Raw genomic sequence first — 13,412 nt, 5'->3', positions numbered from 1 at the left:
CCTCCTTTATGATATAAGGATCTCTCTAATTACAGGTGTTATATCGGCCATTATTGGCATCACTTCAGTTTTGCATAATTATGATACAAATGACACCGATTATATCGAAGGCTTAGACATAAAGCAGGATTGAGAAATGGTGAGAAAGTGACTCAACGTCTTAATTACAATGTACAGCGGCTAACACCTCCCTTCTCTCAATGACAGAAGTTACAAGGTGCAGCCAAGTCACATCGCGAAGACCAGATTACAGGAGGAACATGGGGATCTTACCTCTACCCAGATTCATGAGATGCTCCAAGAAAAAATCCATAGATCTCCATGTAAGTAATCCGCTCTCTATTCATTCCTTTTTCTTTTTCCTTCAAGAATACTATCTTTGAAAAAAAAAAATTAAAAAAAACGAACTGCGTTAAAAGATATGACACCTGCCAGAGTATTTTTTTTTGTTTTTTTTTAAATTTATTTAAATGCTTGTATTTGGGGCTAAAATTATTTAGCTTTGTAAAGTTCTCCTTCCTCTGTGTCACACTGTGCATTGCTGGCTGCAGAATGAGTTAACTAAGAACCCATCAGTGAGCGCGCTCTGATGCAATATTTGTAACTCCTTTATCTGACTTTTCAGAGCTTTTTTTAGCTGATTTATGATTCCATGAATGTTCAGTTCCACTTTGGACTATGTTTACACGTTACGTTTTTGCTGCTTTTTTTTCATTGGTTTAATGCAAATAAATGGAAATAAAAACTGCTTTTTTACAGTACACACACTTGCTTTTTTTTCCTGACTAAAATGGAAAACTGCTGCGTTTTTGCTGCTTTTTTCAGTGTTTTTGCTGCTTTTTCAGCATTTTTGCTGCTTTTCTTTCAAAAATTTGCTACTTTTTCTTTCAGCATTTTTGCTGCTTTTTCTTCCAGCAGTTTTATTGCTTTTTTTCCAGCGTTTTTGCTGCCTTTTCTTTCAGCATTTTTGCTGCTTTTTTCAAAATTTTTGCTGCTTTTTCTTTCAGCATTTTTGCTGCTTTTTCTTTCATAATTTTGCTGCTTTTTAGCATTTTTGCTGCTTTTTCTTTCAGAATTTTGCTGCTGTTTTTGCATTTTTGCTGCTCTTTATTTCAAAAATTTGTTACTTTTTCTTTCAGCATTTTTGTTGCTTTATTTTTTTTCTGCATTTTTGCTGCTTTTTCTTCCAGCATTTATATTGCTTTTTTTCAGCGTTTTTGCTGCCTTTTCTTTCAGCATTTTTATTGCTTTTTGTTCAGCGTTTTTGCTGCTTTTTCTTTCCACATTTTTGCTGCTTTTTCTTTCAGCGTTTTTTCTGCTTTTTTTTCCACCGTTTTTGCTGCCTTTTCTTTCAGCATTTTTGCTGCTTTTTTCAGAATTTTTGCTGCTTTTTCTTTCAGCATTTTTGCTGCTTTTTCTTTCATAATTTTGCTGCTTTTTAGCATTTTTGCTGCTTTTTCTTTCATAATTTTGCTGCTGTTTTTGCATTTTTGCTGCTCTTTATTTCAAAAATTTGTTACTTTTTCTTTCAGCATTTTTGTTGCTTTATTTTTTTTCTGCATTTTTGCTGCTTTTTCTTCCAGCATTTATATTGCTTTTTTTCAGCGTTTTTGCTGCCTTTTCTTTCAGCATTTTTATTGCTTTTTGTTCAGCGTTTTTGCTGCTTTTTCTTTCCACATTTTTGCTGCTTTTTCTTTCAGCGTTTTTGCTGATTTTTCTTTCAGCGTTTTCGCTGCTTTTTTCACCTTTGACAGTAATGAGAGTGAAAAAAATGCAGCTGTGGTTTTTTTTCAATGCTTTTTCTTCTTTTTTTGATGAATCAAATTAACTTTATTTAAACATGTACTGTAGACAAAGAACACACCAAAAATGCAATAAAAAACAAAGAAAAAAGAAAAGGAAAGGAGATAAAAGACAAATTAAAAGAGTTTACAAATTCCCAGTCAGAACAAACGCTGTAGCTGAGTCTTAGTTCACCCCATTCTGCCCCTCTGAAATTTTCCATTAATTTTCCTTAACATTTTTTCATCATCAGCTATACAATATATAGTATTGATTTATGTTAATTCATTCAAAATCTACTTAATATTCCTGTTGAATCAAGAATGAAGCCGATGAATCTGCCAATAACGGGGCACCAGAGCGGGAGATGTGGGCCAATAAAGCCGACTATCTGTTGTCTATGGTGGGATACGGAGTGGGACTTGGCAACGTCTGGAGATTCCCGTATCTTTGCTTTAAACATGGAGGAGGTAAAGTCACTTCTGTATTATGTCTTATAAAGCAAAATAATATCTCTTACTCTGCAGTCACAGAGTTCAGTGCAATTTTGCAAAAACTGTCCAAAATGTTGATGAAATGCCGTAGATTTTCACAGCTGATTTTACCCATTTTGTTGCGGGAAATGGAAAAATTGGCACAAGTAGCACATGCAGATTTTGGTGCAAATTTCTAGGCTGTTTTGGCTGCATAATATATAGGTGACCCTGGGCTGTAATTGTCTGTAATTAGTTGTGATTATGACTAAGTGTAAAATGATGTGACTGTGTATGATGTGGCAGCATTATTTACCTATAGATGATATAGGGCATTATGTGTGTGCACCAGGGGCGGACATAGCATTGGTGGAATCCGTGCACAGCATGCCAAACTGTGAAGGGGACAAGCAGGTGGGATTGTGCATTGTGATGATTGCAAAAGACCCCTATATTGTTCTTGCATAGGGACCCTCTTGTGTCTGCATCTCCTGATGTGCACTATATGGTAACATTATTTATGTGTATGGAATGTGGCAACATTCTCTCTACTACATTTCAGTTATATTTGCATTTACAATATACAATGTTTTATATATATATATATATATATATATATATATATAGACAGTATATCTCAAAAGTGAGTACACCCCATCACCTCTCCCTTTTTTTAATATATATGTATTATGTATGTATGTTAAATAAATATATATATATATATATATATATATATATATATATATATATACAGTATATCTCAAAAGTGAGTACACCCCTTACATCTTGGATTTATTGAAATATTTTATTATATAGTTTCATAGGATAACACTGAAGATCTGACCCTGTAATACAATGTACAGTAGTCAGTGCACAGCTTGTATAACAGTGTAAATTTTCTGCCTTCTAAATAACTCAACATAAAGGCATTAGTGGCTAAACCGCTGGCAACAAAAGTGAGTACACCCCTAAGTGAAAATGGCCACATTGTGCCCAATTAGCCATTTTCCCTCCCTGGTGTTTTGTGACTCATTAGTGGTACAAAGTCTCAGGTGAGAATGGGGAGCAGGTGTGTTACATTTGGTGTTCTCTCTCACACATTCTCTTAGGCTATGTGCGCACGTTGCGTCGGAGTACCTGCAGTTTATTCTGCACGTTTTCCTTCCCTTGGTTTTTGACCAAATGGCTTTTGACCATTTTTTTGCGCTAAAAACGCATGCGTTTTTGCCGCGTTTTTAGTGCGTTTTTAGCGCTTTTTACTTGCGTTTTCACCTGCGTTTCTGCAGATGCGTTTTTTAGATCAAGACACTGAGAAATAAAGTTAAATTAGTCAAAAAGAATGAAAAAAGAGAAAAAAAGTATAAAATTAACTTTTAATAAAACTATATGGGAAATTATCAATTTTAATGAAAAAATAGTGGTTAAGCATATTTTATCAGAAAAATAGGTGAAGTTTATAATTTTTTAACATTTAAATTTTCGGCTATTGTGTGTGTGTAAAGGAACATTAGAACCCATTAATTTTTGTCCAGAAAAGCATGCGTTTTTGGAGCCAAAAACGCAGTGGAAAAGCAGGTAAAAAGCATGAAAAACGCAGGAATTGTGCTATTGGTTGCGTTTTGCCATTTCTCATTGACTCCAATGTTAAGGAAACGCTGCAGAAATGGCAAAAACAACTGACATGCTGCTTCTTTGGACGCATGGTTTTTGACCACAAATATGCAAATTAAACGCTGCAGAAAAAAAAGCAAAGTGCAGGCAGGATTTCTGCTTTTCCCATAGACTTTGCTGCAATCAAAAACGCATGCGTTTTAGCGCAAAAACGCTGCTGCTAAAAACGCTGCAGAAACGCGGAAAAAAACGCAACGTGTGAACATAGCCTTATACTGGTCACTGGAAGTTCAGCATGGCTCATCATGGCAAAGAATTCACTGAGGAGCTGAAAAAAATAATTTTTGCTCTACATAAAGATGGCCGAGACTATAAGAAGATTGCCAACACCCTGATACTGAGCTGCAGCACGGTGGCCAAGACCATACAGCAGTTTAACAAGACAGGATCCACTCAGAACAGGCCTCGCCATGGCCGACCAAAGGAGTTGAGTTCATGTACTTAGCGTCATATCCAGAGGGTGTCTCATCCAAATAGACCTATGAGTGCTACCAGCATTGCTGCAGAGGTTACAGGGGTGTGGGATCATCCTGACAGTGCTCAGACCATACACCGCACACTGCATCACTGCATCACATTGGCCTGTATGGCTGTCGTCCCAGAAAGAAGACTCTTCTAAAAATAATGCACAAGACAGCCCACAAGCAATTTGCTGAAGACAAGCAGACTAAGGACATGATTTACTGGAACCGTCCTGTGATCTGATGAGACCAAGATAAACTTATTTGGTTCAGATGGTGTCAGGTGTGTGTGGTGACAAACAGGTGAGGAGAACAAAGACAAGTGTGTCCTGCTTACAGTCAGGCATGGTGGTAGAAGTGTCATGGTTCGGGGCTGCATGAGTGCTGCTGGCTGTGGGGAGCTACAGTTCATTGAGGGATCCATGAATGACATGTACTGTGACATAATGAAGCAGACCGTGTTCCCCTCCATTTATATACCAATATGGTAATGATCTCAAACACACATCTAAGACAACCACTGCCTGATAAAGAAACTGAGGGTAAAGGTGCTGGACTGGCCAAGCGTCTCCAGACCTAAACCCTATTGATCATCTGTGGGGCCTCCTCAAATGGAAGATGGAGGAGCGCAAGGTCTCTAACATCCACCAGCTCCATGATGTCGTCATGGAGGATAGACGAGGATCCAGCGGCTCCTGTGAAGCGCTAGTGAACTTCATACACAAGAGAGTTAAGGCAGTGATGGAAAATAATGGTGGCCACACAAAATATTGACACTTGGGTCACAATTTGAGCATTTTCACTTAGGGGTGTACTCACTTTTGTTGCCAGCGGTTATTTAGAAGACACCAAATTTACACTGCTATACAAGCGGTACACTGACTACTTTACATTGTATCAAAGTTTCAGATCTTCAGTGTTGTCCCATGAAAAGATATAATAAAATATTTACAAAAATGTGAGGGGTGCACTCACTTTTATGATATACTATAGCACATATAAAAAAAGCAAAGATTTAAAAATGTGCAGGAAAAGGAAAGTTTGCAGCAAGGAAGTGCTAGCGCCTCATTACTTTCATGCAGAGGCAATGATATAAGTATTGCTACATTTATGGACAGGTCATAAAATTGATAATTTAGCTCCGCAGGTAAAAAGAGGCCAAATTAATAAAGCAAAAATAATGAGATAACGATCATACTAAGAAAATACGTCAATCATACATCACCAGTATACATTGTGTCCACCCATGTCCTGTCCACCACCATTAACTTGAGAACGGCGGCAGCTATAGGCATAGAAGTGGTGTCTAGGTATAGTAAAGTAGCCATGCGCTATGCAATGAAACCACCTATAGCGCCACCTGGTGGAAAACAACGGAGTTAGCATTTTTATCTTGAAAACGGAACGAGATAGAGAAAAAAAGGGAATTAGAAAGTTGTAGGGCATCATCAATTCAATACGAATCGACACCTTGCATACAGAATTGCTATGATTAGAACGTGTAAAACTCACAAGGCTGCGGACGTGAAGCGATACCTCATGGAGACCTTCCTACAAGTCATTGGGTATGGTGGCTGCATGGAGCTGACCCCATTGGACATCTTTCTGTGAGGTCACATCAAACAGCAGGTGTATGCGACCCCTCCACCAACATTGCAGGACCTACGACGACGTATCACAGATGCTTGTGCAAACATGTCCCCTACCATATTGCACAACATATAGCAAGATACAGTATGCTGTCCAGAGTCCAGATGTGCATTGCAGCTGACGGGGGCCACTGTGAGCATCAAAGTTAAATGAGCGCCATATGCGTGACCAGCATTCAATGTTTTGGGGGGGGTCATGGGTTTCACATCATAGCATTTCTGTATGCAAGGTGTCGATTCGTATTGAATTGATGATGCCCTACAACTTTGTAATTAACTTTTTTTTCTCTATCTCGTTCCGTTTTTTAAATAAAAATGCTAATTCCGTTGTTTTCCACCAGGTGGTGCTATAGGTGGTTTCACTGCGTAGCGCATGGCTACTTTACTATACCTAGACACCACTTCTATGCCTATAGCTGCCGCCGTTCTCAAGTTAATGGCGGTGGACAGGATATGGGTGGACACACTGTATTATGCAAAGTGATACCGTGGAGAAGGGTTTACTTCTACCTCTAAGATTTATCATTTATTTCCTGTTGCTTATATAGCGCCAACATATGCTGTAACAATGTACAAGTATTGTCATCACTGCTATCCTTGTCCATAGAGGAGATCACAATGTCAACTCTTATCTCACGTACAACCTTGGACTGTTCACATATTGCCCTTAATAATATTCTAACTCATGAATTGGCTGTTCCCCAAACTTAAAATATTGAAAATTCAGCTTTTTGTCCCTGTTAATAACGTTCCCTTCCTCCCCCATGGTCCACTGACAGGTGTCCTCATACCAGGGGCTGCTTAAAGAGGATTTGTCACTAGAATTAACAAAACAATACATAATATTTAACAGATCGGACCTGATGAGCCTGGTAAACTTACTTTGAAAACTCTTGGCATAATACAGTGCCTACAAGTAGTATTCAACCCCCTGCAGATTTAGCAGGTTTGATAAGATGCAAATAAGTTAGAGCCTGCAAACTTCAAACAAGAGCAGGGTTTATTAACAGATGCATAAATCTTACAAACCAACAAGTTATGTTGCTCAGTTAAATTTTAATAAATTTTCAACATAAAAGTGTGGGTCAATTATTATTCAACCCCTAGGTTTAATATTTTGTGGAATAACCCTTGTTTGCAATTACAGCTAATAATCGTCTTTTATAAGACCTGATCAGGCCGGCACAGGTCTCTGGAGTTATCTTGGCCCACTCCTCCATGCAGATCTTCTCCAAGTTATCTAGGTTCTTTGGGTGTCTCATGTGGACTTTAATCTTGAGCTCCTTCCACAAGTTTTCAATTGGGTTAAGGTCAGGAGACTGACTAGGCCACTGCAACACCTTGATTTTTTCCCTCTTGAACCAGGCCTTGGTTTTCTTGGCTGTATGCTTTGGGTCATTATCTTGTTGGAAGATGAAATGACGACCCATCTTAAGATCCTTGATGGAGGAGCAGAGGTTCTTGGCCTAAATCTCCAGGTAGGCCGTGCTATCCATCTTCCCATGGATGCGGACCAGATGGCCATGCCCCTTGGCTGAGAAACAGCCCCACAGCATGATGCTGCCACCACCATGCTTGACTGTAGGGATGGTATTCTTGGGGTCGTATGCGGTGCCATCCAGTTTCCAAACGTCACGTGTGTGGTTGGCACCAAAGATCTCGATCTTGGTCTCATCAGACCAGGGAACCTTGAACCAGTCTGTCTCAGAGTCCTCCAAGTGATCATGAGCAAACTGTAGACGAGCCTTGACATGACGCTTTGAAAGTAAAGGTACCTTACGGGTTCGTCTGGAACGGAGACCATTGCGGTGGAGTACGTTACTTATGGTATTGACTGAAACCAATGTCCCCACTGCCATGAGATCTTCCCGGAGCTCCTTCCTTGTTGTCCTTGGGTTAGCCTTGACTCTTCAGACAAGCCTGGCCTCGGCATGGGTGGAAACTTTCAAAGGCTGTCCAGGCCGTGGAAGGCTAACAGTAGTTCCATAAGCCTTCCACGTCCGGATGATGCTCCCAACAGTGGAGACAGGTAGGCCCAACTCCTTGGAAAGGGTTTTGTACCCCTTGCCAGCCTTGTGACCCTCCACGATCTTGTCTCTGATGGCCTTGGAATGCTCCTTTGTCTTTCCCATGTTGACCAAGTATGAGTGCTGTTCACAAGTTTGGGGAGGGTCTTAATTAGTCAGAAAAGGCTGGAAAAAGAGATAATTAATCCAAACATGTGAAGCTCATTGTTCTTTGTGCCTGAAATACTTCTTAATACTTTAGGGAACCAAACAGAATTCTTGTGGTTTGAGGGGTTGAATAATAAATGACCCTCTGAATAAACTTTTCACAATTTAAAAAAAAAATAAAAAAAGAAATAACATTCTTTTTTGCTGCAGTGCATTTCACACTTCCAGGCTGATCTACAGTCCAAATGTCACAATGCCAAGTTAATTCCGAATGTGTAAACCTGCTAAATCTGCAGGGGGTTGAACACTACTTGTAGGCACTGTAGCTGTAAAACCCTTGATATTCAAATAACCATTTTATGAGTCCATGTTGAATCTAAATATATTCACTCACTTCCCACCAAACCAGTCTGATTACCATCTGCAGCTTGTACTGAGCAGTGTGAGATCTCAGCAGGTAGGAGGAACAGTGAGGAGCAGCCACTCAGGCAGAGAGTAGCGACACAATCAGGCTCGGTATGAGGAGAATAAGCTAAATTTTACATGAAACAGTAGACAGCCATTCTAATATGGATGATTTTCACAGTAACTACAAGCCTTTATGTAGGAGTGCTGCAGAGCATTAGGCCCCCTGTACTGTGCCGCCATATAATGGCGATATTCACATCCAAAATCTCACCCCTATGTGACTATAGAGATGTATAGAGGGCGTTATAGGTGCTGTATTACGTCTCTGTACGACTCGGAGTCAATAGAATACAGTCATGTGACCAGCAACCATTGTCTTTTCATTTCAGGGGCCTTCCTAATCCCTTATGTAATCATGCTGGCGCTCGCTGGTTTACCCCTGTTCTTTTTGGAATGTTCAATTGGGCAATTTGGCAGTCTGGGCCCTATTGCAATATGGAGGATGGTGCCACTATTTCAAGGTAAGGTCAGAGCGTAGATTCCATTTCTTGTATTCTTGTTGTTGGTTATGGGAACATTTTTATGAATGATTGCAGATTATAGTTATGACCATTTAAATACTAAAGGGATCTGCCCCCTTGGAACAATGTATGGTGGAAAAAATAGTGTGATTCGGAACTAGGAAAAAAATATATCAGTATTATTACATATCTCCTTACGCTCAGGAAATATATGTCCACATATCCTTTTATCCCACTGGATAAGAAATCATAGTCTACTACGCGTTACCATTATTTATTGGACCCGCCCCTGCGGAGCTTGTTTTTTTATATCCATTGATTTTCTTAGGATATAACTTATTTTCTTCTATTATCTGTCATTTATTTTGTACTTTAGCTTATTTTATTACTTTTTTTTTAACAAATTCTATTCAGCTCTTTGTAGTTTTTTTTTGCAGTTTTTAAAATTGAGAGCTCACCCATAAGATGTCTATATTCTAAATGCCTTTTCTTGTCATTAATGGCTTTTGTAGTGTTAGATATAAGATATGTGGGGTGTCATGATTCATAAATGGCTCTTCTGTCTCTGAGCCGGTGCATGTTTCCTGCCTCCGGGGATTCGTCTCTGGGGAGGTGCTTATTCGTTCTGGCCTCGTTACGAGGGTCGTGCCATCATATCTTAGTGCTGCTGCCTCCGGGACGCCACAAGTAATCTGCAATGTGCTACAGGTTCCCATGAATCTTGACTCTGCTACGTCCTATCTCCCAGCTACCTTTCCTTGACCTGTGTCCTCCCTGTACCCTGTTCTTCCCATCCTCCTGACCCCAGTTCTGTCCTTTGACTCTCTGGACCGGTCCCGTCTTGTGTCTCCACCTCCTCTGTAGGTACTCTGACCTCCAGGCTACTGACCTTGATTACTATCCCCGACTTTGGCCTTGTTTAGCCCTTCTGCCTCTGACAATATTTCCTGGCTTCCACCCCCTTGCTTCCTCCTGTTGACGGCTTGCTTACTCCCCAATACTGACGAGACACCCTGTTATTTGACTTCGGCTTGTTGACTATTCTTTTTGTGCACTATCGCCCTCTTGTGGGTTTTCTGCTAACTACACTTTGGAGCTACCCCTCCAACTTGCTTCAATATTCCTCACAAGCGATGCGTGACATGGGGTAAAACTGTTATCTATACTCATACCTTTAATTATAATCCTGTCTGTGATGATAGTGAGAGTGCTGAAAAATGATTTGTACAGAACAAAAAAAGTGAAAGTCTGTTATAAGGACCAGAGTAAAAACTGCAAGATTTCAGGACTTTTTTGTAACATAATGTAGACAACGACATGGGTAAAGAAAAAAAATAATCTAATAGAATTTAAAAATGTACTTAACAGAAAAACTGAATTCAAAGGGAACCTGACGAGCCATGGGCAGCACAAATCAGTCAGTGGCAGCATTTTTGAGTTAATACTTTGGTGCGTCAGTAAATACCTTCTTTGGAAATCCAGTAGAGGACAATGTCTAAGGCCGGCTTCTTCTTGCTCTGCTCCTCCTGATTGTCAGGCCTCTCATTATTAATATGTTTAGGGTGAGACCTCTTAGTCTGCCTCGAACAAGGCATGTGAGACCCATAGTCTCCAGCCAAATTTTCAAAGTATATCCTCTCTGAAACGCCAACACATTGCCACCTGTGATTCTGGCAGCCTGAACTTCATGACAGGTTCCATTTTTATGATTTACCTTTTTTGATGACACATTCCCTTTAAATATTGTGGTCATCTCTTACCGTAGTCAATCATTTGTAATTTACCTGATGAAGGTGTCAATGAGCTCTGAAAGCTGACACATACCATTTTTCGGGTTTGTCAATAAAGGTATCATTCCTCAAATACTTTGGACTATTTTTACGCAAAAGTATTTAACACGCGTACTGTAAACTCTCTTGGAACACAAATTTCAAAATGTAATTGTTGTACTGTACACATTGTGCAAGCAGTGCCATCATTAGGGTGGGGAAAACTTGGCAGCTACCCCGGGGGTCAGCTTTCTTAGGGGCCTCCAACTTCTATAGCAGGAACTACACAGGTTATTATAGATTCTGATATAGAGTCTGCTTGAAGACGTTTGGTGACATCACGATCATGTCGTCAGTCATAGGACCGTGATGTCACCACAGGTCTTGTACTTAACTATTAAAACACATAAAAAAAAACAAAAAATATTTTGAGATGTTTTTCATATCAAAATGGCCATTTTCATTCCTGCCCAGTAGCCACGTCACGGTAATCTTATTATACTGGATCCTACTCTGTCTAACTGGCTCTCTCTGGATTTAAAAACCTACCTATATGGCCAAAAAGAGATCTGCTATTAAAGGATAAAAACACCTGTGGCTAATGGGGGAGGTTGGGTTGGAAGCATGGTCAGTCAAACGGTCATACCATATACACTCGAGTATAAGCCGAGTTTTTCAGCCCATTTTTTATCTGCTGAAAATGCCCCCCTTGGCTTATACTTGAGTGAGCGTCCCACAGAATATTATTTTCACCTGTCCTCCATTCCCACAGTGTCCTCTTACCAGCTTTTTGCGGACCTCTCGGTGATTGGGGCCGGTGCAGGGGCTGCCGCTGTTGCCTTCAGCGCTTTTTCTTCACTTGAATGCTTTGTGGCGCCGCATGGGCCCATTACTACAGGGGACAATATGGGCACATTACAGGAGACAATATGGGCACATTACTACAGGAGACAATATGGGCACATTACTACAGGGGACAATATGGGCACATTATTACAGTAGACAATATGGGCACATTACTACGGGGGACAATATGGGCACATTATTACAGGAGACAATATAGTCACATTACTACAGGAGACAATATAGGCATATTGTTACAGGGAACAATATGGGCACATTATTACAGGAGACAATATGGGTGACGCGGCCAGGGATATGGGGTATTCCATTTCGGGCAGTATATGTCTTGGGAATTTCATGGTGGTGGCCATTGCCCGGTTCCGTGCCCTGGGCCCTTTTTATAATGGGGGTATATTTACAGTGGATTAGGTTAGTGTTCATATGTGACGCCACTTGCGGTGTTGCGGCTATAGCCGCTGCTGTAGAGTGTGACTACTGGGGCTGGTGGTAATTGCAGCCTGGATGGTAGGCCCTCTGCAAGCAGGGCCGGGCCCCAGAGGATAGATGATGTGACGGGTGTCGGAAGAAGGTAGTCCACACAGAGATATAGTGCAACTGGGTTTTACTCACTGCTGGTTAATGGTGACTGGTTACCCGAGGCCGGCTGGTTTCACCTCCAGGTCCCCTTTGTCCCAATGCCAGTTTAGTACTCTGGTACCTTCTTATCCTGCACCTGTCTCTGGTAAAAGGGCCCCCGTGGCATAGAGCAACTGGGGGTCCCTGCCCGGTGGTTTGTCCACTTCTGTCCGCCTGACGGTAGCGTGAACCCTGTGGGGTTGGAGTCTCTAGTCCTGTCCCTGGTTCTCCCTTTGCTACTGAGTATTTGGATTTTTAGGGTCAGCGAGGTCCTTGATGGTCCCCTTGCTGTGCAGGTGTTAACAGGTTGGCTTGGAGCTCTTTCCTGTCCTAGGGTCCTGTACCCCGTCGGTGCGTAGTTCCGGGAGTACTCCACCGTAATTTACCGGCAACTTCTCTCCTAAGTACCAGGTTACCGGTAACCCAAGTCAGAATGTCTCCTAACGTCCACCTTTTTTCCTCTCCTCCTCTGACCTTTACTCTCCACAGTCTGCCCCTCCCACCTGGTCAACTAGTGGACAGGATTGGCTCCACCTCTAGGCGGCCATCCATTAGTTCGACCCTAGCTATGTACTATTGTATGGGGGCTTGTTGGGGAAAACTGGGATTACCTGGGTTTTTGTTGTTACTGGCACTGGTCTCCTGGGGCCCTAGGGGATAGATCCTGCATCCTTGTGGGGATGCAGAACCATGTAGCACCCTGTTGGCTTCAGGGGCGCTACATGGGCACTTTACTACAAGAGACAATATGGGCACATTATTACAGGAGACAATATGGGCACATTATTACAGGAGACAATATGGGCACATTATTACAGGAGAAAATATGGGTACATTACTACAGGAGACAATATGGGCGGATTCCTTCAGGGTACAAGGATGGGGCACATTACATTTTATTGGTATATATTTTTGTTTTTGAAATTTACCAGTAGTTGCTGCATTACCCACCCTAGGCTTATTGTCGAGTCAAGATTAGGTGCCTAGGCTTAAGCTGGGTTCACACATAGCGACAATGACGTCGA

General features: G+C 41.2%; 1 protein-coding gene across 1 annotated transcript in view; it reads left to right on the top strand.

Annotated features, from left to right (window-relative positions):
• Nucleotides 1–214: 214 nt before the first annotated feature.
• The window catches only part of LOC142250464 (sodium- and chloride-dependent neutral and basic amino acid transporter B(0+)-like), a 45,352-nt gene continuing 32,154 nt past the window's right edge, over nt 215–13,412 (top strand). The window contains exons 1-3 of the mRNA XM_075322651.1: nt 215–323; nt 2,105–2,252; nt 9,008–9,139. Of these exons, the coding sequence (XP_075178766.1) occupies nt 261–323; nt 2,105–2,252; nt 9,008–9,139 (343 nt within the window). The 5' untranslated portion in view covers nt 215–260. The remainder of the gene's footprint in view (nt 324–2,104; nt 2,253–9,007; nt 9,140–13,412) is intronic.

Source organism: Anomaloglossus baeobatrachus, chromosome 9 (assembly GCF_048569485.1).
Source record: "Anomaloglossus baeobatrachus isolate aAnoBae1 chromosome 9, aAnoBae1.hap1, whole genome shotgun sequence".
Lineage (NCBI taxonomy): Eukaryota > Metazoa > Chordata > Amphibia > Anura > Aromobatidae > Anomaloglossus > Anomaloglossus baeobatrachus.
The sequence above is the reverse complement of the archived record's forward strand: the minus strand, read 5'-3'. Positions and strand labels throughout refer to the sequence as shown.